The sequence below is a fragment of the Choloepus didactylus genome, chromosome 21 (assembly GCF_015220235.1).
Source record: "Choloepus didactylus isolate mChoDid1 chromosome 21, mChoDid1.pri, whole genome shotgun sequence".
Lineage (NCBI taxonomy): Eukaryota > Metazoa > Chordata > Mammalia > Pilosa > Megalonychidae > Choloepus > Choloepus didactylus.
The window spans coordinates 33779428-33806843 of NC_051327.1; the positions used below are offsets into that span (position 1 = coordinate 33779428).

General features: G+C 41.3%; 1 protein-coding gene across 22 annotated transcripts in view; it reads left to right on the forward strand.

Annotated features, from left to right (window-relative positions):
• The window catches only part of RBFOX1 (RNA binding fox-1 homolog 1), a 2130504-nt gene that overhangs the window by 2001595 nt on the left and 101493 nt on the right, over positions 1–27416 (forward strand). For 20 of the 22 annotated variants that reach the window (XM_037813986.1, XM_037813985.1, XM_037813992.1 and 17 more), the window contains 3 exons: positions 13632–13775; positions 20045–20098; positions 26738–26830. In XM_037813986.1, coding sequence (XP_037669914.1) covers positions 13632–13775; positions 20045–20098; positions 26738–26830 — 291 coding nt within the window. The remainder of the gene's footprint in view (positions 1–13631; positions 13776–20044; positions 20099–26737; positions 26831–27416) is intronic. The other 2 variants (XM_037814003.1, XM_037813983.1) reach the window with 1 other exon arrangement.

Consider the following 27416-nt stretch of genomic DNA (forward strand, 5'->3'; position numbering starts at 1 on the left):
CTCCACTGTTACTTCTCTTAAGAGAGTGTTTTAGATGGAATAAAAATATTCCAAAGCTTTACTTTATTTCACCCTTTCATAAAGTCTGCTTGCTCCATGTTAAAGAATGTGGCCTTGATCCTGTTCCCCTTGTGTGAACCATAGGAGGACAGTTCAGAGACCTTTCTTGAATGGTTTAGGAGAAGATAACAAAATGTCGGGGAAAGCTGCAGGGCAGAGCTGAATGGAAAAGCAGGCTTGTAATCTCAAATTCAAGATAAAGGACCGAAAGCATCAAATAATCAAAATCAGCACTGAGCCTTCCCATCAGAGTGTTACATCTGCCTTGGAATTCAACTTTGTGATCTTATTATGATATACACATTATACATCTCTCTCCCCTCCCTCTCCCGCTTTCCCTTCCTTCCTCTGTCTCCCCATGTGTATATGTATGAACCTCATAGAAACCAGGGCACGTCTGATGTCCATAAGGAAATACTACTTGACTTCAGTCACACATTCCATTTAAAACATCACCTGTCTTTACCGACCCCACTCCCATAAGTGTTTTTTCTAGGTAGAGGTTTTAATTCAGCAAGAAAGCATTGCCCCTTCCCCAGTCAAAGACAGTCTAATAGCTGTGGGCAAACACTGATTGCTACACAAGAGATCCAGCTAAGGCTTGGGATTTGTCCTCTAAGCAATGATTTTGCTTTGGAAGGCCGATATGGATTCCCTGACTGATGATCACAAAGTGCTCGCAAAATGCCAGTAGCCCTGGAAAGCACTTTGCAATGCATCACGCTTTCAATCTTCCCTGTTGTTGAAGTATGGTTCTCACCCAACCAGGCGGAAGGTAGTCAATCACTATTCCTTGAATGAATGAATTCACAAATCCTCACTTTAAAGCTGTGGGAAGGAAGGCTTAGCAGGGTGAAGTAACTTGTTTAAGGACAAATCTCTGGGAACGGGAGGCCTCACTCCAGTTGGCTTCTCAGTCCAGGCAAGGAATATAAAACAGTGGCTTTTAAATAATAGTAATAATTAATTTATTTTTTATTAGAGAGGTTGTAAGTTTACAGAAAAATCATGTAGAAAATACAGTTCCCATGTACCCACCCCCAATATTACAATTGATGAGAGAATATTATTATGATTATACTATTAACCATAGTCCATAGTTTACATTAGGGTTCACTAAAAACAGTGGCTTTTGAAATGTTCGAGTGCATTAGAGTCACCTGCAAAGATGATTTAAAATGCCTTCTCTGGGGTCCATCATATCATGAATGGGTAGGTCTGAGATGGGGCCTAGAAACCTGCATTTTTAGAGAGAGAGATGATCAGCAGGCCACGTTTGCAGATGGATGTAGTGCATGTAAATCTCTTTAGTCCTCCACCTGTAGGTAACCCTGACTACCATTCAGAACACAGAACCTGCGTCTTCCTAAAGGTGACCACCTTAGCTACGAAGGTAGGGCCTTTTGCCCCACCCACCCTTCAAACCTTTAAGAGAGTTTGGTTCTGGAGTCTGTTGTTTATTATTATCGTCATCATCATCAGTATTATTGTTAATTTACAACTCTTTGTTCCCGGATGTTTTAAGTCAAAGCTTTTGGAACATGGAGTAGAGAAAGGACACTTTCTATAGCCTTGGTACTCTGCTCTCTAATAAGCTGGCACCAGCCCCCACCCCCTGCTATATCTCTAGGGTCTGATATATAGTAGGCCCTCAATAAATATTTTTTAAATGACTGGGTGAGTGAACACCTGGTTTCAAGCCCTCTCCAGGACAAAGCACCCTTCCTTCTTCCCAGGTGTTTGCAGGCACCTGTTTCAATGCCACCTTCACCGTCCATCTCTTTTACTGATGTGCTAACCAGCTGGCCTCTTCATGCTCTTCCTGTACTTCCAAAGACTAAAAAATAGCAAAAGAATCTGGAGTCAGCCTTTCTGTGTCCTCCAGCCCTTCTCCTTTCTGAGGAATTGCATCATTTGAGAGAGCACTGAATGTATTCAAGTTGAGGGGAATGTGATGTATTTCTTAAATCTGTGTCACCTGGCTGTGGGATCTGCCTGCAGAGCTAGGAATGAGGTATTAACTGCATCCAAAGCTATGTGATTAACTTATTTGTTTGCCTCCGGAGTTAAAATGAAAAAGCAGGCAGCTGGGCGAATTTGCACTGGCCCCGTTTTGAAGTAGGATTGTGAGAAAACCCGAAACGTGGGTTTTAATTCACATTCCCTGGGCTTACCGTTATTATTATTTTTAATGGAAAATAACTTTTCACAATCGTGCTCCGTTTTAAATGGAGAATGTGCAATATTGTCTAATGCAGGTTCTGAAGTTGATTTAGTATGCATGATTTTTCTCCCCCACCCGTTCTTTGTACACATTCAATATAGTTACATTTTTGCTTAGAACATATATATTTTCCCCCTGAACTTTTCTCGATTGCTTTTTTATCAGGTTTACAAATCAAATCAAATAGGTATATTGCAGAGCTCTGTGATATTATTTTCTGAGCTTATAGTACAATGTATTGAATTATGTCAGCCCATACTGAGCTCCTGCTATTCTCTCCAGATTGAGAGAGAGGGAATGTGGACCCTGTAAATTTACTTGGTGCCTGGCATTACTGGCTAAATCAAGAGCACTATTCAGGCTGCAAGAAGAGACAGAGCAAGTGTTCGTTACACAAATCAATTTGGTCCAAAGCACATCGCAGTGGGTACTCAACCATCACTCACATAATATTGTCAACTTAATCAAATAATGCCTCGAAGACACTCACAAGCTTTTCTCTTCGAGAAATAACTTGATTGGTGGAGGAGGGAGAAGCAGCTGGCTATTCAAAAGTGCACTTTTTAAAATTTATTGCTGCAAAGAGCTTTGTGCATAGAGGAGAAAAAGCCTGTAGGAGGGGAAGATGCTGAATATTCAGTAAGATGACTATAGGGAAAATCATGCCACATGAGCATCTCGTCTTGGGTGTTGGGTTTTGATACCTTGATGTCCGAGTTGGGGATGCTCATGGAGAAAGAAGAGGCTGGTCCTGAAGAGGTTCCTAGAACAATTCAATCATTACTTGCTGAGGGTACACCATGTGTCACAGAATAGGGCTTCAAAAATGCATTGGATGTGGTGTTTGTCCTTGGGAGGTTCATCTTCTAGTAGAACAGGGAGACACGCAAATATATAAATCAAAGATATGGTTAGTAAGAGCTCAACAGAGGGGAATATCGGACTCTAGTAGGTTAAAGGGGGCATATGAAGCAGCCTGGTTTGTTGCTTATTGGTTGGTTAATTAAAAGAAAAACACTGACTGTGATAAGGCCCTGTCCACAGAGCCCACAACTCTAGCTAGCTTCAGCCTAGAGCACAGGCAGATGGAATTTCAGTGCATCTTTACACTTCTGTTCAAGTGCTTTGCAGTTACCTTCTAGGGCTGCCTTTCAAATTCCAAAGCGTCAAGATGTTTACTTCAACTGTGCAAAGACTGAAGAATAAGGAGTCAGCAATCCTAGGTTCAGTCCTGGGTGCTAACTGTGCGACTTTGGACAAGTCACATAATCTCTCTGAGCCTGCGTTTTCTGAGCTGTTGCAGTGATTCAGTGGGATAAGGTATGTGAAACACTTAGCAAGATACCGAGCTCACAGTATGACCTCATCATGGGTTTCCTTTCAATTCTCTATCTCAGATTGTTTTCCCAGTCCCACACTTTGCTTATAAGCTACCAGTGGATGTTGCATTCAGCATCACTGATAGCCAGTGACCCGTTATTATTGTGGCTCAGGATAGGGATGAACAAATGGCCCTCAGAAGCACAAAAAGGATTTGGGTTCAACAGAGGAAAGGATCTTGATGGAGAGACAAAACTTAGTGTCTTGGTGGGTTCCTCTGAAGGATTCTTTGTTGTTGCATCCTCCTAAGACAGCTCAGAAAAACTAGTTCGTTCTTGGGAATTGTCAAGTGCAGCTAGTTCTGGGAACACTTCTGACTCAGCCTTTATCAGCCTGCCCTGCAGAGCTGAGATCCCCAGCAGAGGTCCTTGTCCAGGTCCGTGGATGTCTCGTAACCTCCAGGGAGGTGGCGATCTTCCCAAAAGGATATGCAAAGTTCAAGCGTATGTGCATTTTCCCCTAGGGAGCGGGTCCTTGGCTTTCTTGAGACCTTCAGATGGGTCCATGAATGCAGAAATAGGTAAGAATTATTTAAGAAACAGAGTAAAGGGAAATACAACTAATGACAGTAACAATAATGATAGCAATGAAAGTTGCATTTGCCGCTAGGAGAATTCCATTTTATTATTTTAAAAATTACCATTTCAAACCGAGGTCCAGATAGTTGGCTTATTCGTATTTCACATTTCAAAGTACATCATCATCATCATTGGCCTGGGAGAATCTCTCTTGCTCTAACTCTCTCTCTCTCACTGTCTCTTTGTCTCCCTCTCTCTTTTCCTGCCTTTTATATACATTCTCCATTTCCATCCTCCCCAACCCACTATTAAAGCTGCTCTGTCCAAGAGAACTTCTTGCTATGATGGAAGTGATCTGTATCTGTGCTGTTCAGTGTAGGAGTGTATTAGTTTCCTTCTGCTGCTATAACAAATTACCACTTAACATAGTAAGTAGTTTAAAGAACTGAAATGTATTATCTTACACCTCTGGAGGTCAGAATTCTGACCTGGGTCTCACCAGGCTGAAATCAGGGCATTGGCAGGCCTACATTTCTTTCTGTCATCTCTGGGTAGAATCTATGTTCATGCCTCTTCCAGCTTCTAGAGGCTGCCCACATCCCCTGGCTTGTGTTTCTCTCCCTCTGTGTGCAAAATTAGCAAAGCTAAATCAAGGTCCTTCTCACACTGCATCACTCAGACCTCCACTTCTGCCTCCCTCTTCCACTTTTTTCTTCTGTTGTAAATGTTTTTTTCTTTTTCTTTTTTTTACTGGAGAAGTTGTGGATTTACAGAACAATCCTGTATAAAATACAGAGTTCCCATATATCACCCTGTTAACAGCTTGCATTGATGTGGAACGTTTGTTACAACTATTGAAAGCACATTTTTATAGTTGCATTATTAACCATAGTTAGAGTTCACTGGTAAATGAATTTTTGATGCCATCTCTTCCTGGGTAGGATAATCTGGAAAGTGGGTCAAGCTGAACAGGGCTTCCAGCTCTACCTTCTGATCAGCAATGAATGCAATGTGTTCTCTAGTGCTCCTCTAACCACAGTTTGACTGTGGAGAGGGGGAAACCTAGGTTAGTTCACGCCACCTGCATCTGGAAGGCTGGAAACGTTCATCTCTCTTCTCTGGCAGGCCTGAGTCAGAAGGTCTGGGTCCTCTCTGGTGATTGGACTGCCATTTCTGCTTGGCCAGTTGGGAGTCTCCCTGTAGGCATGCTGTGTATCTCACATGTTCTCAGTCCAGGTGGTTGGAGAGAAGTGTCTCCTGGCTGGCTCGCCAAAATATGTTGCTGGATCTGGGTGTACGTTCTTGGCCATGCTGCTAAAAAGAATTCAAGGGCACAGTCCAAACTGAGTAAGCAGGTAGAAAGTTTATTGAGAATGCATGTGAGAGGATGTGCGGACACTCTCACAAGAAAAGAGAGGTGAGAGGTGAGAAGCCCCCCTACCACTTTTAAGGACCCTTGTGATTACATGGGGCCCACCTGGATAATCCAGAACAATCTCCCTATTTTAAGGTCAACTGATTAGCAACCTTAATTCCATCTATAAAGTTAAATTTGCATTTGCCACACAGGTAATGTGCCTTTGAGAGCCCAGCACCCTGTTGACCACAGGGAGCCACCAACCACATGTGGCTATTGAACACCTGAAGTGTGGCTGGTGCTATGACTGAGTTTTTAATTTGCTTCAATTTTAGTTTAAATTTAAATTTGAGCACTGATACTCAATTCAATTCTTATAAGATTTTTAACTATGTTTGGGAAATCTTGGGCATTCACTTGACAGTTTTTTGAAGTCTAAATACAGAGCAAGTATTTCTAGTGAATAAAGTATCCAAATTGAGATGAGCCATAAGAGTAATATATTTACAGCATTTTGAAGACAGTACAAAGAGAAAGAGAATGCGCACAATCTCTTTAATATTTTATATCGATTACATGTTGAAACATTTTTGATACATTGGGTTAAAATATGCATATTATTAAAATTAATTTTGCCTGTTTCTTTTGGCTTTTTTTAACGTGGCTGCTAGATATTTTTAAATTATGTGGCTCACATTTCATTTTGTTGGACAGTGCTACTCTAAAGTGCTTGATTACCATTTTTAAAAACATCTAGCATTGTGTTGTGAATACATATATTTTAATTTCCATCAAATATGTTTTGGTACCGTTCTTGTTTTCTTTCTAATTTCTTTCCACTCAGCACTGTGTTCCTAAATCTCTTATTCCTCTCATAATTCCAGTTCATGCTAACAGCTGTGCAGCAGCTCTGAGTTTGCATCCATCACATTTCCCTTTTCCATCCCTGGGGAAGGTCACATGGGGTGCCTCAGGCTCCTAGGGACTGCAGGCAACCCTGGGATGGAAACTCTTCATCTTTTTTTGCCAAGGAAACCGAGGCCCAGGCCAGTTTAAGTTGCTGGCTAGAATGATTGACCCAGGATTTTAACACAGAGACATCTAGCCACGAATATCCCTTACGCTGTGCATCTGCTACTTGGTTGCACCTGAAGATGCCACATAGTTTCACCGAAGCAGTGTTTACAGTGGATGCAGAGACAGCCCTAGGGTGCGGACAGCGTCCGAAAGACACGTACTTCCACGGGCCTATGCGTATTCTCTCAAACAGTCATCCCTGGATTGGTCAATATCAAAATCCAATTTCATCAGGATTAGCCTTGAGTTGCTCAGAGCTATTCATTGAATTAGGAACGATTATGGAGGAGGGAGCCCCGCGGTTCTTTATTAAAGTCTTCGTGGAGGCACTAAGTGATCTTCAGGAGATTAAAGTGCCTGTGGTGTTTTCTTAGCATTTATAACCTACACAGATACCTGGGGGGGTTTGTTTCTTAAGAAGAATCTGCGGCAAACATCCCGCTTTCTAATAGGGCCTTAGCACTGTGCCGGAGGGAAGCTGGCATCCCTCTTTTAATGAGCTTTTTTTGGGAACCTCTGCCAAGTGCTGCCCGTAAACCCACCTTATGAGGTTAACGAACTTCTCGTCCGTGTAGGGTCTCGCAACCTTTCCTGTAAGATCGTGAGGTTGCATCTCCGCGTCATGAGCAGCTGTGGGGCTGGGAAATAAAGGACAAAAGCTGATGGTTATCAGTACTGTTAATAATGATTGATGATAATCATAATCCCCCATCTTTATGTATGAGACTTGTTCACAAAGCCTGTGATATCATTACCCAACTCCCAAAGATCCAGGATGGATATGCATGTTACATTTTATACATATGCAAATGAAGTTCCAGAGGCATGATGTTAGAAGCCATACAGCTCATTTATGGCAAAGCCAGGCCTCTTCATTTATGTCCAATATTTAAGGAGATCCCGCCATGTGCTTTAGGTCAGTGCTTTTCAGCTGGCACTGTTTTCTCTCCCAGGGGACATTTGGCCCCTACCAGACATTTTTGGTTGTGACAATTGGGGTTGCTGCTGGCGTCTAGTGGGCAGAAGCCAGGGATGCTGCTAAACAGCCTACAATGCACTGGAACCCTGTTCTAGGTAGTAGGGATAACACAGTGAACCGAAAAGCCACCAATCCTGCTCTTGTGGGTTTACATTCTGGTGGAGAAGACAGATAGCACACCTATTCATAGAAGCATCCACTATAAGGGTAGGAAGTGAAATGTGCTAGGAAGAAATCACCAGGCAAGGAGTGGGGCAATGCTGATGTAGGGCTGTTTTAGATAAGGACGATGAGAACATCTGTGATGGAATGACTGGCAAGAGGGAGCTAGGCACGTGGGTACCAGGGGAGAGAGCCTTCCAGGCAGAGGGAATGAATGTGAAGATTTTGAGGAGAACGGAGAACACATGCTGAGTGTGTTGAAGGGAGAGCAAAGAGACAGAGCAAGGAGCCAAAAGTGGGTGAGCTGGGTAGGGGACAGGGCACACTGAACCAAACACCACGATGATGGCTTTTGCACTAGAGGAATCTGAGGGGGAGATGCCATGTCATGTGCCACTCTTATTACCTCTAAAATCCTTGGTATTCTCCACGTCTTCCATTTCTTTCAATCTCCGAGTCAGTGGACCACTGTTATTTGTTAGGTTGCTACTTCCCACCCCAATGTGCCTCATCTCCCAAATATGGTATCTGGTTCCTTTCCAATCTAAGGAGGTCTCCCTTTAAGCAGAAATTTTCTTTTTAAAAATCAGATACAGAAAAATCAAGAGTTCTTTCAGCAATTAATTTCTATTGACCACTCCTCTCGCTACACACCAACCTTGGGAAATATTACTGCAAATCAGGTAGCCACTGCCCTTCAGGAATACACATCCCTAGATGTTTGATTCCGTTAGCAAGTCTTCTAGCTTTTTCACTTATTTCTCTCCTTGGAAATTTCATAATCTGCCTTTGCAGAGAGCTTTCATGAACTCAGGGATGCTTCAACTGCTTCTGGATTTGTGTGATATGCAGTGCTAGGGTCTGGGGACCTATAAACAGGTTCCTGATCTGGGAGCCTACAGATTCCTGGTCCTTACAGAGCAGTGAAGAACTTCAGGGAGGCTGGGGGAGGGCGTCCCAGCCCAGCTGGGGGCCCTTCTGGCATCATTAGGGGCAAGGCAAGAGAGAAGACTCATGACTCGCATCTCCTCTCTGTTTGTGGGTCTCATTTGAGTGAGCCCCATGACATTGGGAGCCTGGGGCAGCTCTGGCAGGGACATCCCCTTCCCCTGGACCTGGTGTAAGGACCAGCCCTTTGACAGCCTCATGCCACCTGAACAGGTAGGAAATGAATCCACTCTTTGATAGCAACTACTTGTAATAAATACACTTTTGGGTGGTTTGTTTGTTTAATAGGAGACTGCAGTGGGTTGAATCATGGCCCCAAAAGATAAGCCCATGTCCTAACCCCCCAAATCTGTGAATGTGACTGTAAAAGGTTTCCAGAAACTTCTCCAACCCCAGTATCTTCTGACACCAACTGCAAATATTGCAGGAACTCCATCAGGTAAGAGCGGCCTTTATAAGACCACCCTGCAAGCACTAATTGCAAGTTTGGGGGCCCAGTCCCCCTGCACTTCTAAGCAACTGGCTACAAATTTGGGGGTTCCCACCACCCCCTCGGGTTTGATAGTTCAATATGACAGCTCACAAAACTCCATGAAAGCACCATATTACAATTATAATTTTATTATAATAAAAGGACACAAATAAGAAGCCAAAAGTGGAGATGCAGAGGGTAAAATCTGGGAAGGGTGTGGTCTCAAAGGCAAACTTCATGTGGAGGCCAAATGCCTCCCCCTCCTGGCACAGAGATGAATCTTCTCAATCACGGAAGCTTCTCCTGACATCAAGGGTCCTGAATTTCTCGGGGGTCGCGTTAAGCAGGCATGACTGACAGAATCAGTGTCCACGTGGTTGAACGCCATCCAAACCCTCCCACGCTCCCAGGGGCCAGGGAAGTTGGGGTGACAGGACTTGGCTTAAAGCCCCACTGCCTAATCACCTGGTTGGTCTTTCTGGTGTGGCCAGGCCCCACCCTAAGGCTGCTGGTGTGGTCCTGGGCCCATCAGGAATAACAGAAGACACCACTGTCGGGAAATTCCAAAGACTTGGGAGTTCTCTACCCAGGAACTGGGCAGGAAGATCAGCCAAGTTTTCCTTATTTGGAAAAAGCATCTTTGCAGTTGTAATTAAGTTAAGGATCTCTAGCTGAGAGCATCCTGGTTTGGGGGTGGGCCTTAAATCCAATGACAGGTGTCTTTTAAGGAAAAGAGGGAGATTTGAGTCTCAGGCACAGGGGGGGATGGCCATGAGAAGACAAGGGCAGAAATTGGAGTTACACAGCCCCAAGCCAAGGAGCTGCCAAAAGCTCAAAGAGGCTAGGAAAGAGGCTCCCCTAGAACTTTCTCAATTGTGAGAAAGGAAATGTGTTGGTTTGAGCCATCCAATTTGCGGAAAATGGTTACAAAAGCCCTAGGAGACTAATACGGGGGCATAAAACACAGAGTTGTTCTAAATATGTATGCCTTGAAAATTTTCCAGAAAAAGGGAAAGAGTAAGAGTTCATACCCTGATGTATTTGACATGAGGGTTAACGAAGAGCACGCCCTTACGTCTGACCCCTAACATGCTTTAAGCTGCTTTGTAAACTTTCTGTTGCATTTTTGTCCTCGTCACAACCTGGTGAGGTTGGTACCATTATTATTGTCCTATATCCCAGGTGAGTACACTGAGATCTAAGATAAGCAAATGATGGAGCTGGGCTCACACGCAGCTCTGTGTGCTTTAAATCCCTCATTCTTTTTGTATACCACACCATAAAAATAGGCTCACTCAGCCTGCAAGGTTTTGTTTTTTCCCTTTCTTCTCCACCTTCTGGATCCCACATCCCTCCTCTTCTTTTGCCTTTTCATCCATCCACAATAGTCAGAAATAGTTTCAGCCTTTTTAATTTCACTTTTTCTCCTTAAAAAATATTTTTAATACACAGGTATTCCTCTGTAACAAGTTATGAGCATTTGTAGTAATGCATACACTACAAAATGATTAACTGAGCATTGTATGTTTTTATCAAAGAAAACAACACAAAGATTTCTCCAAAGTCCTGTTTGACTCAAGATGATTAATTTTAATTTTCACATGAGCGGCAAAATGCTATTAATCATTTAATATGTTTAATCATAATCTCTGTAATTCCTAATTAGGTTTATTAAACTGAAACATCCAGCAGTTGTGCACAAATCCAAATGTAATTCTCCTTGGAATGAGAAGGAGCTCATTGTAATTTACATTTAAGCAGTAATGTCTAATAGGAGGGGGGAAATGAACTGGAAGATTGGGGTCTAGGTCCAACTCTTAGCTGCTGCTTCTGCAAAATCAGAGACTTGTGCTAGAATAGTAAGACCCTTAGGACTCTGACGGGTGATGATCTTTCTCATGATTCAAGGTTATTTCTGCCTCATGGACATGAAACCGATCCTCACATGACCAGCAAGGAAAACACAGTTCCTGTCATGTTGGAGGCTCAGCTTTCTACCACTGAGCTTCAACTACCACTTAAAGGTCCTGAAGTAGTTCGTTTACTCATTCATTCAATGGTTTAGTTTATTCATACACTCATCATTCATTCATTCATGCAGTCATCATTCATTCATTCACTTATTTATTCACTCAGTCAGTCAGTCACTAAACAGGTATTTATTGTTTGCCTACCATGGCCCAGCCCCTATGCCATGGGCGGCTAATATCTCACTGTCGCCCCTCTTGGCTTTTAGGATGAAGTCCAGATTCTTGCTCTGTGCACAGGGCCCTCTGAGGTCCAACCCTCAGGCTGTCTCTGAGACCTTCTCTCCTGCCTTCCCTTCATGGGTAACCCCTCCAGCCAGGGACGCTGAAGTCCACATATATACTCCCTGGAAAACAAAACACTATTTCACATCTCTGCATCTTTGCACACTCTTTACCCTCTGCTGCTACAGCCTTGGCTCACTGACCCCTTTCCTTACACATCATTCTCCCACTTGAAATTTACCCACTGGATGTGGCTCTCCAGTTGTGTTGTGTGATCCTGGTTTTAGTTGACTGAATTCTCGTGTTTCAGTCTCATCCTGGCATTTAACAATCTATTTTATAATTGTCTTTTTCTACCTCTTGTTTTTCCATTGAATTGGGAACTGCATGTGATATAGGGAACTGATTCATATGTTAGTAGTTGCTCAGTAAAGACGCATTAAATAAGTAACTGAGAGCCTTCCTTTGTGTTTCTGAGAGGGGCTTGTGACTTTTCTCTTTTGACGTTTTTTATATCTTATCACTCTGGTGATATTATCTTCCATTTATTGGAACAACTCTGCCAATTCTCCTCACATTATTGAGTTTAATCTTCACAAAGCCTTATAAGCCACGTTCTATTATTATTCCCCATTTTCCAGATGAGAAGGCTGTCAACATCCTCCCTCTTATTCATTCCAACAGCACAGGCAAAATGGCTAAATCCGCTGATATTGTCATCATGAGCTTGCCTGGAAAGTTGAAGAAGTCATCTAGGAGGGCGTTTGATTCCAAACTAGCTTGCAATAGTAGTGTGGCAGCCACCAGGAAGTTCTAACTTCAAAATATAATTGAGTGTGTGTTGGGAGGGAAAATGCAAATGAAATCTGCAAATAAATGCAAAGATTGATGAGAAAGTCGCTAATTATACCTATCTTATTTGGACATTTATTTTATATTTCAATTTGTATCATTGTCTCCTTCTCTGAGTCTTTACTGTTTAACACCTGGCTGCTTGCATTGATAGTTTTACACCAGTCATATGCTTATGAATTGCTTATAAATAGGTAAGGATGTTTCCTTGTTCATAAATTTAATATACTTTAGCAGAAGCGTTCCATCATGGTTTCAGATAAAAAGACATCTGATGCAGATGGCGTCTCCTGCCACCTGGAGGCAACATATGCTAATTGCAGAGAAAGTATAACAAAATTAAGCCTCTCCAGGATGTTAAAACTCTAGAACTGAGAGTGCAGCAGTGGCTATAATGATACCAAATGTTTCTGTAATTTTTCTCCTAGGCCATGCTTATACATGAAGCCAATGTGACAGTATGTTATCCAGGCTTTTTTTTGGGGGGAAGGGTGTTGGGGAGTGTTGGGTTATGCTAATACTATAAAATCATCTACATCAACACAGTCTAATAGAACTCTCTGCAATGATGGGAGTGTTCTATATCGGCACTAACCAACATGGAAGCTACTGGCTACATGTGGCTATTGAGCACTGACTAGTGTGAATGAGGAACTGAATTCTAAATTTCATTTAATTTTAATTAATTCAAATTTAAATAGCCACAGGTGGTCAACTGTATCGGACTGCACAGGTCTGCACAACCAAGAAACTGAAAGAATCGGTTGGTGATTTGGACCACAGAATGTCAGACAACCCTTTCAAAAATTTTTACTGCAATAAATGCATAATAATAATATTTTATCTCTACAGTCTCGACAATGATGCAGATGTATCTCAAGATTCTGAAAACTGATTACAAGATACACAGTCTCCTGCATTTAATGATTAATGCCCCCTTCTCGAGGTTTTCTCTGATTATGTTTTAAAACTCCCCACCCTCACACCTCCGAGTCTGCTTCCCTTGCTTTATTTTTCTCCATCATGCCCATCCCCTTCCGCCAAATTCTGTCTGTATTTATTAATGCATTTATCGTCTGTCTTCCCCCAGGAAAATGTACATTCCCTGAAGGCAGAGATTTGTCTGCTTCTGCTCACTGTGGAACCCCAGCTCCATGCTGGGCACAAAGTAAACGCCTAACAAATATTTGTTGAATTAATAAATGAATGAACAAATGACTCAGTATCCCCTTCCTTTTTCTTATCCTTTTGTTCTTGCATTTTCCTACCATTAGGAGGGCAGCGCAAGCACATTGGAACAGAGCTTTTGAGTCCATTCAGAGTGTCTTTGCTTTGGTCTTGTTCTTTCAGCAGACAGATGATGCAGCACCGACGGATGGGCAGCCCCAGACACAACCTTCTGAAAACACGGAAAACAAGTCTCAGCCCAAGCGGCTGCATGTCTCAAATATTCCCTTCCGGTTCCGGGATCCGGACCTTCGACAAATGTTTGGCGTAAGTAACCCCTTTCTCGTTCACAGTCCCCACACTCTGCACCCCAAGTCTTCCCTTCCTTGTGTAAGTTACTGATATTTGCAATATTAGGAAGAGATGTTTACACAGAAACAAAAAAACCAGTGTTTTTTATCTTAGTCTGTGGGTATATTGTGGTTAGGATCTCCTTATGGTTTTACTGTAAATTACTTTGTGTGTGCTTACCATGTTACTACTTTGCCAAATGGTCTTCTGTTCATAAGTAATATGAATGTCAAATGGAAAATGAACTCTCAGGTTTTCCACTGTCAGACATGCCAATTTATTATCCCAAAGTCTGTGGCCTGGGACCCCATGCTTTGGCTAAAATAAACACTATGAGTCGTCTTGGTTCTTCTCTGTTTTGCAATTTCCAAATTATCAGGAAGAGTGACTCATGATGTCTTCTTGCAGATCCCACTCTTTCCCAGGCACTGGGCATTTAGATTTCAGGTGTATCTGCAGAGAATAGCTAGTTCTGGATAAGCTCTCATGTTTTAAAAAAGGTAGAGATTTCTAAATTTGACTTGCAGTCCTCAGCCTACCTTCTGGAATCAGTGAGGATTCAGAGGAACTTACTATGATGCTATATGCTCCAAATAACAAACAACCTTGCCCAGGCACCAACCCAGAGAAAATAAAAAATAGGGTTGCTTCATCATGTGTCATCATGACCCTTTTCTGGAAGATATCTTGATCTTTTTCTGGAAGATATCTGCTCTACTGGGAAGGAATGAGTTTGCCATTTCTTTGGGCTCAGCTTCACCAAAGGACAAAACCAAGACAGGGCTTGGATATTATTCATTTTGCAAGTATGCCTTTTTGTCCATGACATCCCAGCATTGATGGGAAATTATCTGTGGATTCAATAGAAAGAACAACATCCTTAACATGTGACAGAGCAAAGGTTGGCTGCTGCAGGGTCTCTTCTTTTAGGAGTTTGTGGATGAATGCAGATATTACAGAAGGGATAAGAAGAGTTCCAACTTAAATGCCTAGTTCAGTACAGAGATGGTATCACTCTCCATATGAAAACGGAAGCTCTGTTCATTCCTCGAGGACTCTGCAATTTGGGGGTTAGCCTGAACCTTTCCTTTCTTTAACGCCCATGATGGTTATCAAGTAGGCACCTGACACAAAGGCAGAACAAGCATCCTAATATTTAAGATACTCAGACTTGAATCCTGACATTTCGGAGGAAAAGGTCAGCATTTGCACTTTTATCTCTCTCATTTGGTAATAACCTTGAGCTGAGCCCTCTAACTCTTCCAGAGCAGAGATACCCTCGGGCACTTACAGGTCAAAGATGACTTTGAAAAGTGCAGAGCGTTCAAAGTCAGAGTCGAGGTTAAGTGTGTGTAAAGCAACGAGACCAGGGTTGAGTGATGGGCACTCGAGGAATTACATCCTTTCTGCCAGGCCCAGGTTAGGAGGACGTCTTGCTGTTCAGTCCAGCTCCGCCATCGGATGTCCCTGGGGGTGGATGTTGAATCTGGTCTTTGATGATCATCCTGGTTCCTTTCACGGACTCACTCAGCTCGACATGCACCCCATTTCCCACCCCCGAGAATGCTCTTCCCTCCCCTGCCTTCGTGATATATTGAAATTACCAGAGTGTTCTGTGCTCATCCAGAAAGGTATTAAAAACGTTCACAGGTGGAACTCAGAGAAGGGACCCGCCCCTGCTTGCGTTAACATCGGAACCTCTCTATTCTTACAGACCTAGAGCAGGTGGCACGGAGCTAGGTCCCGCCAAAAGATGTGTCCACTGGTCCTCAAACCTTGTTCAAAATCCACTGGTTTCAGAGCCTCTTGTCCTGAAAGTAAAACATTGTCAAGGGGCTGACGATATGTGTTGTACCTTTAGTAATCAATGAAAAAAATGCAGCGTTAATGGCAGTCACATTAAAATGAATTTTGTTCACCACAAACAGCATCCATGTTCGTTTTAAAAAACATATGCAAGAAGGTTTTTGTTTGGTTTGGTTTAGTTTGGTTTTTTATGTGTGGGTTTGTCCATAAAAATGTTCAAGGGCACATTTGAACTCATGGACTCCTTGCAGTAACACTGAGCGCCCCCTGGTTTGCAATCACCATTCTAAAGAAACAGAATTTAAATGCTAAAAGTCTTTCTTTCGGGCCAAACCCATGCTTGTTATAAGGTACATTCAGTGGCATGAGTCACACTGAAAGGCATCTGTAAACATTCCTGTTGGCTCCCCACACTCAAGTTGAGTATTGCACATGATCTCCTCTTTCCGATCATGGTTAGGGTAAGGAACTACATTTCTATCCAATCAGGTTTGTGGACTTATTTGGGCAGGAGCCATCTCCTCTCCTTTTGGTGCTATATCCTACCTTGGTCCCCTGACTTTGGCAGGAGTTACAATGGGGGTAGCTCCAAAGGAAAGCGCAAAGATACTTGCTCTTTTCCCTTTGTTTTTCCTTTGTCTCATCCACCGGATTTCAAAGTTAAATAAACAAATAATCAATCTCCGTTCTCAAGCTGCCCAAAACCTGGCAGGGTTCAGACCAGCATCTGTAAACATTAATAATTCTGCTATGAAGTTTGCAGCCCAGCACATCCAATGGTTACCACAAGTGTTGCACATTATATATTTTTAACTTGGAGTCTTCAGTATCTCTTCTTTACCACCCTGGGTATTTTGCTTCTACCCTGCACTCCATATTCTATACTTCATCCTCCTCTGGAGGCATTTGTTCCAGTGTTTGGCATTGAATCTTTTAGTTCATATTAGAGTTCCTTTTTGTTTTTTTTCCTTCTAAGATGAAACATTCCTTGGGCAAGAAGTTACATGGCTTCAATGCCCAAAGCAAAAGCTTCTTAAAACACCATTTGGGGTATTATCAAGTGGGTCTTCTATATTATCAGGGGCAGTGGTTCCGGATATTTCACTGGAAGGGATGTTGGTTCTGGCCCCAGCTCCTTTCTTTGTGAGCTCTGTTTTTCATGACAAGCATCATACATGAGCATGCCCTTTGTTTACATTTGGAATTTTTATTGTCCTTGGAAATGAATATATGAATCTCAGTCTCTGTCACAGGCCATCTTTCTCTCTGTGTCCTACTGATTTTGTCCAAATTTCCTCTTTTTATAAGTCATATTGCATCAGGACCCTCTTAGCCATTAACGTCTTTAAAGATGCTATTTCCACGTGGAGTCACATCCATGAAACCAGGCATTAGACTCGAACATATTGTTTGAGGAGACCCAATTCAATCAATGACAGACTTCCACCCAATTAATTATAGTTTCTTGCTCCTCAGCAGAATTTTTAATTGATCCAATATTTAAAATTTATATGTTTCTGGGATTGGGGTGGGAGAGGTGGGTTAGAAAACATCCAGACCTTTGCCACACCGCATTCCAGGATAGTCACTTTCAAAAACAGCTGCTAGGTGAGTCCAGGTTTCAAAGCTGTTAATGCCACAGCCTGCTTTTGTTACCAAAATCCAGATCCACTGAGAAGGAGAACAGTCTATGGAGTTTCTCTTTATCCTCAGAAAAAGCAGATCACGGGACTTCCGGTGCCTGCCAAAGCTGGTCTCAAGCCCACCTTCCTAGTAATAAAATAGAGGCAGGCCTGCCTGCACCTTCAGAGTTGATGTTTACGTTCCTTTATATTCACACCCACTTCCTTGGACACGACGTGGTGTCTCCTATCTCTACTTCCTAACACAAAACCTGCTCTTTTCTTGGTTTCAGTGCACACTCTTTGAACTAACCTTTGCTTTCACGTTTTACGCTTTGTCTCTTGAACATGCTTCACAGTTTTTCAAATAAATATTGTTTGACCTGAGAATGTCTACAAATGCTTGGTGCATATTTGCCCAAGCGCGTGCCGATAAGCTTCCGGATTTTGTTCTACAGCTACTGAGACACCGCGCGTGGATTCTGAGATGTTGCCGAACATTGCTGTTGAGGAAACAAATGCTAGTTACGTCTTGCGAATGAGTCGTGTCTATTTAAATTGAAAATGTGCCAGCTGTGTTTACATCATTAGTTCCAAACCTCCCAATTAAACTGTTGATACTATAAATATAGGACACAACTGTCTTGGAAATGGGGCTTGCATCAGCATTCTTCTTGCAACTCGTTTCCTCGGCTCTGAGAAATCAACCCAATGGCAATTGCCAAAGTGGGAAGCATTTGAGACCGTTGCAGGGCATACAGTGTCATTCTTTCATTTAGAGAATGACACATGCCAAGACTACTTGTCGGGTTATGGCTCAACCAGCTCTTATTCCAGAGGAAGAGTTTTGTATTGACTTCTTAGAAAATGGTCTATGGAAGACATTTGCTTCACAATTTTGGAAGAAGTCTTTTTCAAGCTTCTCTATCCATAAATATATGTGCTTCTAGGCTCTTATGCCTGAAATAAACATGATGGCATCTGTGTGAATAGAATATTTTAAGCAGGTTGTAACAAAATGACTGCTTCTACGGAGTTCACAAAGCTGGTGAATTCCTTACTATGAAATTCTGTTCACTTTTGGAAGGTAAATCCTTCATTTCTCAAAGCTGAAAATGTTCTCTATTTTTAATGATTTCCTCTGTCCAAGTCTAGGCCATTGAAAATGCTCTTTAGAAGAATATTCTCTTGACCAAAAGAGTATCTGAGCATCCACTTGTTGTAGGGTGAATTAGCTGCATGTGTCTTGGTGTTTCCATTGTACATGTTAGAAATGTAGACTTCTCATCTCCTTTCCTACTTGAGCTGCCATTCCATGGTTTTTTCTATGCTGCTGCTTCTCTCCAAAGCCTTTGACTGCTCAACATGAGAAATGCAAGCCTGTTACCAAGGATAGTTTCTGTTTGTTCCAAATAAATTTTTATCTTGAACACTAGTGAAAGCCTCTTGCCTCTTCCCCCCAGGGACTCCCAGTACTCTAGGAGTGGAGCACATCAGTCGGGAGAGCCGCCTCGGCCCTCTGGCTTCTGTCCCCTTTCTATTCCTACCCCACACATGCCCCCAACCACTCTGTTCTCTGCCACACAGAGGTGTGCTTAATATTTCCCACCCAGGGGAGAGAGGTGCATTACAGACTTTCCTAAAGTAATGAGGGGTGCAATTAAAATCTAAGATGCAAAAACAAATGGAGTAATAGGAAAGCTCAAAATGAAGGAAAAAGGGGATGAAAATATTTCTTTACATTCTGTTTATTTTTTTTTATTCACTAGGAAGGGTATTTTCTCTCATTCCATATTGGGTCAGAATTTCCACCTCTTTTTGTCTTACCTGGGCCATGTGACATAATTTTATACCACCCCTTCCCTCCTGCACTGATTTAGAGGAGGCCATACTCAAGAAATGTCCACTCTACTTCATATGAGTTAAGAAAGATTCCAAAGTTGGGGGAAAGGAATTTGGATTATCGGATGCCTCTGTTTCAGGGTCCTTGTTCTCTTTTAAGTGTGAATCAAGAGTCTCTTGACATACATTTCCCACTATGGATTGGCAGATTTAGCAAATAAAAATACAGGAAGCCAGTTGAATTTAAATAACTGGTGAATGTTTTTTAGATATATATTTCTCCCATATATTGAATGGGACACGCTTATACTTTAAACATCTGAAATTTAAATATAACTGAGCATCCAACATTTTATCTGACGACACTATCTCCCACCCAGTGAGAAGCTCTCTAGAATTAACCCAGTTCATGTTCAATTGGATATATTGACTATAATGGATATCTGTATAGTGGATCTTGCTTTTGTCTCTTTATCTTTCCATCTCTGATATGGTCTGACTGCTCCTGGCTTTCATGGAGATTTGGGGCCTAACCCCTCAACATTGTACTCCAGTTGTACATTTTATTATCAAAATCCCACTTTATCAAGAGTGTTTCTTTCAGCGGCTAGCAGGATGATCTAGGAGGATTAGCATTTATACTAACCATTCTTAATCTTCACTGCTCAGTGCCTGGGAAAGCAATCATGCACAATACAATAAAGGAAGGAAAATAGAATTAATATTTTTGGTTATGTATTTTGTACCAGATCCCTACTCAGATATTTTACCTGGTAGGATATGCCATAATATGGAGAAAATATGAGTGGCTGTATCTCATTTTCAAGTACGTCGTTTAATGATAGCACTATGTAAAAATGTATATCTTTGGTATTAAAAGAGAAAAAAAGATTCTCATTTTCGTAGTTACCAATGTGCATAATATGAATTACTACATTTCTCTTCTTGCTTATAAATATTTCTATTTCTTTGCAGCAATTTGGTAAAATCTTAGATGTTGAAATTATTTTTAATGAGCGAGGCTCAAAGGTAAGCAACTTAATTCACTTTAGAATTATTTAGCTTATTTTTAAATGTTTGTTATCAATAAGGGGAAACAACTGCACAGTTTTAATCAGCACATTTTGAAAATACACATCAGTGGGAATTCCTTTAGAGACCACCTCTAGCTTCCAAAATGGTGGGAATACATTGGGCTCAGTTAAGAATGTGTAAAGGGGTAATTTAGATCAAGTTGATATAGATCAGGTTTCCAGAGGAAAATTGCCCATGCTTAAAAAAATAATGATGTTGCTACATTTTTGTTTTTCAGTGATAATTATGTTCTTTATATTAAAAAGTGGGTTGATAGTCTCATGAGCAGGTAAATATGTGATAATTCTGTATTAATAAAGTGCAGTTATTTTCCTGGGTTGTAGAGAAAAAAAATTTCATATACACCAACCTTTTGAATATAATTTTATTCATTCATATGCTAACCAGTCCACATTTTGCAGTTTGCCATTGCTTTGATGTTTGTTTTTTTCCAGGAAACCAGTATTTAAGTTAATTTTCCTATAGCTGTCAGCGTTAGTAAAACTTGGAAACAATAGGGAGAGGCTTTAGCACCTTCAAAATAAAAATAGGTTGGGAGAAAGAAAAAAAAGAAAAGCCAAGCTCTCCCAGGCTTCCCCTCCATCAGTAGTTGTCTGCATGTGTATCCGGACTAACAGTCTCAGTTAGAAAAGTTAGTCTTGTTAGAAAAGCAAATTTTCTGGAGTCTTGTTAGAAAACCAAATTTCTCAGACCTTGAGCCAGACCTACTGAATCCGAAACTCTGAACCTGGATCCTAGAAATCTGTGTTTTCACAAAATTTCCTGACCTTTCCTTAAAGCCACCATCTCTTGTGTCTTCCTGTTTTAGATAAATGCCAAGCCTTCGCCTGGATACAATACACCTCTTTGCCCACCGGTGGTTTTGCATTTTCTTCTGGGGTGGTGGTTGTTGAAGTGCCCTGTTATGACTTAAACCCACAGAAGACTCCAGAGCCCAATCAGACCTCCCTGGAGAAAAACCGTGGCAGTGTTAGGACACTTCGGCCGACAGCGAAAAAGGATATGAGTACCACTCCCCAAATTACCAGGAATTTTAAGCTCCTTGCTCCTTTCAGCCTCAGACTATGAAAGTGGATGCTGAGAGAATACTGGTTTTAGCCCCGTAGCTTTCCCTATGCAGTGTGCTGGGAGGGTCACTGAGCAGAACTGGCTTATCTACGGTGGCTGGTCACAATGCCAGGGCCACCTCCTCCCCACGAAGAGAGTATTTGAATTTATTATCCCTTGGCTGGTCCATAGCCCCCTCCTTTCTGTGTAGATCAACTGAGTAGGACAAGGTTGATCAAATCGGGGGAAGAACATTCCAGAATTCTCTCTCGTATGGACAAAATGATGTGATGTGCCAGATGAGTAAAAAACATCAATCCATTATGCCCTCTAGTTCTGCTAGTTCAGAGACCTTATCATTCTTCTGTAATTTCAGAAATTTTATAGCCATTCCTGTAATAGGTCAGCAGTTTGACTTCTAGGCTGGGGGGGGAAAGTGACCTCTCCTTTTGCTTCTTATATGTAAACCATTATAAGGACTATTTCTAAGGCTGCAAAGCAAAGTGCGTTGGAGAAAGCTGTGCCTGGCCTAATCTTTTTCCCTCAGGCCTGATGTGTTCTTGGCAACAGTTAGAAGATGATCCAGAATGTTGGCCAATTTTCTTCTAACCCTGAGTTTGTCTGTAGCACCACTGCTTCTGAAGGTTCTCCCTTCTTCTTAAAATGTATATCTAATTTATATTTTGTTTTGTAACTTTTGCCAGGTAGAGAAAGCTAATTCCTTTCGAGAGCTGTTTTGGGAGGTTAGAAGAATAGCGTTTGCTATTTTGAAAGTACAATGGCGGTGCTATTTTTAAGAGTTCTTCTGTCATTCCCATGATTAGCCTGTCTCTGGGGACTTCAAGAACAAGACCATTTAAATTTGCCGCATACAGAGCCTAACTCTCTTAAGCTCCTTTAAAAATTTTTTTTTCTTTGATGAAGAAACATCAAAAATAGCCTCTCTCAGTGTCTGTGCTCCCTCTGAAAGAATTGGTTCTGCAGGTGTTAGAGCTCTTGGTGACAGTGGCTGGAGTGTCAAGGAGACCATGCAGTTGGGATCCGCTAAATGGGGGCACCAGCTCACCCAAGGATAGTTTTCATACTTGACATAATCCTTTGTGGAAAAGGGCTTTGTTTAAAGGAACATTTCCATGTTAACAGTTGAGAAACCTGAACCACTGTCATGACCTCATTTCCCTCATTTGGGTAGGTCGTCAGGACCCAGGAACTCACCCTTCGCTCCTTCTCTCTGGGGATAATCCCCTGAAGCAGGACACAGGTGGTGGGTGTCGGCACATGTGTACGTGTTCTTGCAAATGTGCCTAGACATACACATGCAGTATCTTTCCTGGGAAGGTGTAATGGGAAGATTTTACATCTATCTGGATAGCAAGTATATAGCAAAACCACATTTAAAAGATATGCCAGAATTTGAAAATAAGAATTAGATAGCATTGAGGAATGATTTGTTTATCCCTGATCCCTTTTATCTGTGGGATAAAGCCAGGTGCATCCACAGTATTTGCCAATATACCTAGAAAAAATACATTTTGATCTTTGAGTCAATGGAGATCTCTAAGTCTCAGCTGTATTCCAGGTACTCAAATGGTGAGTCAGCTGAGAGCGTGACAGTCCGTGCTTCCTGCCCTCTGATGTTTCCCTGTGCAGCAGGGGAGACAGTCAGGACGAGCGATGTGATAAAGCATGTTATGTTGTTTGGCAATGTGAGGGGCTGGTGAGACTCCCTAAGAGGCAGATCTATGTAGTTGGAAGGTGGGAAGGCCTCTGGAAGGAAGGGACACAGAAGCTGAGAGTGAAAGATAAGTAAGAATTTCCCAGGTAGGGGAAAGAAGGGAGATGGAGGGAGGGGTATCCATGGAGAAAGGGCTCCATGTGCAAAGGGGAGATGTGAGTCTCTTCATCCCCCAGAACAGTGAGTCTCCTTTCTCATATGAACAGCTCCCCTCTTATAAATGTGAACTCCCTGCACCAGAAACTAAAGGAATTGAATTTCTATGAAACTTCAGTCCGTTTCTCTATCTGGGGTACTTCAGAACCCTTATTTAAGCTATAAAAATGATGCATTTGCGTTAATGCAAAAAGAGAAGATATTGCCTAAATTTTTTTTTTAAAAAAGACCAAAAATATTTGTCTGGAATGTGTGCAGAACAGAATTTATAATTCATTAAAAGATTTTAAAATGAGCAATCCTGCTAGCCTGGGGGCCATTTTAAGTCACCATAATCTGACCTTCCCAAACCTCGGGCGGCACAGGTAACAGGTGCCCTTTCCAAGCAGCATCCTCCTCCTCTCTACCCCACCCCTCTGTTGCGGTAACCCCTGGGAAGGAGCGTCTCTGCAGGCCCTGGAGAGGGATATCTGACTCCCCTTTGAGTAGCCCCTCTTGGACTCTTGGTTTTGAAGGGGTTACACATCAGCATCGTACTCGGCCCTCCCACTCCCCAAGCCAAATCCAGAATGTGTTTGTCTCATTCCCCCTTTTAAGACTAAGACTTTAAAAAATGTATAATCCTTTTAAGAACAGCAAGTTGCTATTGCCTTTGGATAGAATTCTGATCACGGGGCAGGACTTTGAGAAACAACCTCAGCATCTGCTTTGAAAGTTATGTACTAGCTGAGCTTCATAGAGAAGTTTCCAGATAATGGCCAGGTAAGGTTACCCCAGACGAGGATTCTGACAATCTTTGGACCCAGGAGACCTCTGTCCGTTCTTGGCTGGGTAGGAGGTGTGATTGTCCAATGGATTCAGGTAGGAAAGTTCCTTTGATATTTTGGGGACTGTTTCTGGAGCAAGCTCTTTTTGAGCCCAACTGTGTCTCAAGGAGTCATCTCAGAACCTTAACGACGGGAGTATTTAGCAGCTCAAAAAATAGAGAAGTTTAGCAGAAAAGGATAAGGAGAAGAATCATCAATAGAATCTCTTTGCTTAAAAACTAAGCAAGGAAAAAAAAAAAAAACTAAGCAAGAACTTGAGAATAGATTGGAGAACTTCCTTTAGGTTTATGCACTTTCCTTGGGTTTCAGAATATTCTTCTGTCTCCACCTTCATCTATTCTTGACATACATAGTGCTTATTTTAGGTTGGTGTGGTTTGCTTTGGGTTCAGACTAGAACTGTGAGGACCAGCTCCTTTGGAATATTGTTGGATAGGTGGGTTGATTGTTCGTTCTCACCTGGCTACATTTTTTCCCAGTGCTGCAGGGATAATGACAGGTATGATGTTTCCTTAGCCTTTCGTCGATGAGGCTCAGACTATAGTGCGAAGATTGCCTGATGAATCCAGAGTTCTAGTTTCCTTATTACTTATTAAATGTATGGTGTGCCCATTGATGCTAAGAAGTTTGGCTTACAGGTGAGGAAGAGAAGGTTGCTAACTAGCTTCAGATAAGGGCTTGGGCTGTACCCCTACCTCTAACTTCCAAAATTACCAAGTCAGAATCACCCCAGAAACTCACTCTGCTCGATAGCTGGGTCCATGGAAACCAGCAATACCATATTCTGCCAGTTGTAAAGAACTGAAATACTGTTTTGATGTTGCTTAGTAATATGAGAAGCAATGGAAATACAATTGCCAGGCCACACAGGAAACTTGCTAGGCAAATGGATTTCTGAACTCACTCTGGGTTTTAATTCAGTAGACATAGGGCAGGACTGAGGAATCTAAATGTTTAATATGCTCTGTGTTTCCTTGTGATATCAGCTAAGTTTTGGACCCACTGGGTAAGAGTTAGAGCCATCAAATAAAGCAAAATGGTAAAACTCTGTCTTTTGCTCCTTGAAGAGCTGTTATCTCAAAAATAAGGGCTTTAGTTAGCAAGTATTTTTGAGTCTCTAATATGAACATATAGAGACATTCAAGACTAAGTAGGATCCTTCTGTTAGTCTGTTATAGTAATGAAATAATTCAGATCATGTTCTAATCACAGATTCTCACCATGGGAAAGATTTTTTAAGGTGTTTCATTCCGAACCCCCAAAGTAAAGAAATTTAAGTTTTCTCTGTAGAATCCTATCCATGAATCATCTACTCTCTAGCTTGAATACGTCCACAGCTGGTGTCTTCAGTAGAAGAATTCATCCTCAATAATGAAAGGTGCTCTCTTAGCCAGACCATGGGATGATAAACCCTAAACATCCTTAGCTTCGGTGATCACTAAAGCAGCCTAGTGAGGGATTGGGAAAATTAACCCCTGTTGGTTATGACTCTGGGTTATTTGCAATTACTGTCTGTTTTATTAGTAAAACTGGCTTTTGCACTGTCCCAGCTAAGCTTAATGTACAGCCAATGTTTACCATTACATAAGGCTTGCCCAATGGAAATAGGAGAGTCCCCACATATTTCATTATGTTGCCCAGTCTACACTGTAAAAACCAGAAGGAGCTGGGCAAATTTACATTGGAATTGTTTCAAAAGGTTGGTGTATATTTCTGAACAAGATGTACAAATACTTTTAGGGTTTTAAAAATAACATGTCATATTTTCTGTACTCTTCATAGAACAGTGTCAGTAAAGACAAAAGATAGATTTTGACAATGTGAAGCTTAGTGATTTTTTTTGAGGCCAAAATATTGAAAGCAAAATGTTCACTGGTGAAGTAAAGGGTATATTTGTTATCTATTAGTAAAACAGCAAGTGCTTAGTGTTATAATAATTTTCTATTAACAGAGCTTCTTTTTATTTTTCTACCTGTTAATTTGATGAATTAATGGCAGCATAATGTCTTAGAGCTTTACAGTGTGTACACACTTCCCTTTTCAATTAATGAGGTAGTATTGAAAGTGGACAAATTCAGAAGCATTTATGTTATTTGGGGGGTATTATTAATAAAAAAATGTTACTCAAATTGTTTGCATTATTAATCAATTGAAGTTTATTTTGATTCATTTCATTGATTTTTGTTTCTTTATTAGACCAAAGAGTTTGACTTGTTATTAAAAAAAGAGGTCTTTCCTTTTTTTAGGCTTTTAATTTTTATTTTTGAGAAGTAAAGGCTGTAGAATTGACAAATTTGAATAACCCTAAAATTGCATGAAGAAGAGATGTTCTTAAAACCACACAGCATGACTCTAGGCAATGTTAGAGGATTTTGGCGTTCATTGTTGAATTCCGTGCACACCTTTGTTTTATTTTATTTTTAATTTGCATGTCAAGAAAGTGGTTCCCTTTTATTTCTCGTTATTTCATTTTATTCTCCGTGAAGACACTGTACATTTATTTTGATCTCATTTTCTTTTTGTTAGATTTATTTTCTTCTGTAGTGACGTTTAGAAAGGTATTTTGGGTATCCTTCTTTGAATTCTTCAGGGGTTACAGCTAACGGGTGACAGGAAAGAAAAATATTGTTCACATTTGTCGCTTACTTATTGCACATCTTAGTACTCTTCTTATAATTTCTCTAATTTGCATGTTACAGAACTGAAGCCAGGACAAGAAGTAGACATTAAAGCGAGAGAACATTATAAAGTGGTCGTTGACTGAAATAATAATCTGCATGTTGTTTTCCCTTCTCCCTCCTGCATGCAGGGATTTGGTTTCGTAACTTTCGAAAATAGTGCCGATGCGGACAGGGCGAGGGAGAAATTACACGGCACGGTGGTTGAGGGCCGTAAAATCGAGGTGCATGTCCAAAATATTTTCCTTTTCATCTTTTTTATAAATGTCTGCTTCACGCTCATTCGTTGTTACAGATGCATCATTGACGTCTTGTATGTGGCCCTGTACCCTTCTCATGGTTTATATATAAATATATATGCATATATTTATATATAAAAAGGAAAACTGGCCTTACTTTTTTTTTAATTTTACTTTATGATGTTACTCTTATCACTGCTGAGAGGTGGATGGCAAACGTGAGACCAAAGAAAGGTTAATCTGAACTTTTTTTTATTTTCCATGTTTTATAATCAACGGGTGCAATAGGTTCCAAACAGTAGAGTTAGCATTGCAAAAGAAAACAAAATACACAGCAGTTTTTGGTTTTGTTTTCGTTTTTTTTTGTTGTTGTTGTTGTTTTTTCTTTTCCTTTCCACTGCAGGATTGACGAGGGATCCACGGTGGTTTGCAAATTAAACCAAATTTTGAGAGAGAGAGAAAGAGCGTTCGAGAGACGTTTTTTAAAAAAGAGAGTCCTTTGTCACTAAGCCTCTCATTTTTTTCTTTCAAGAAGCCAGTTGGAATCTTTGGAATCTTTCGATAATAAAGT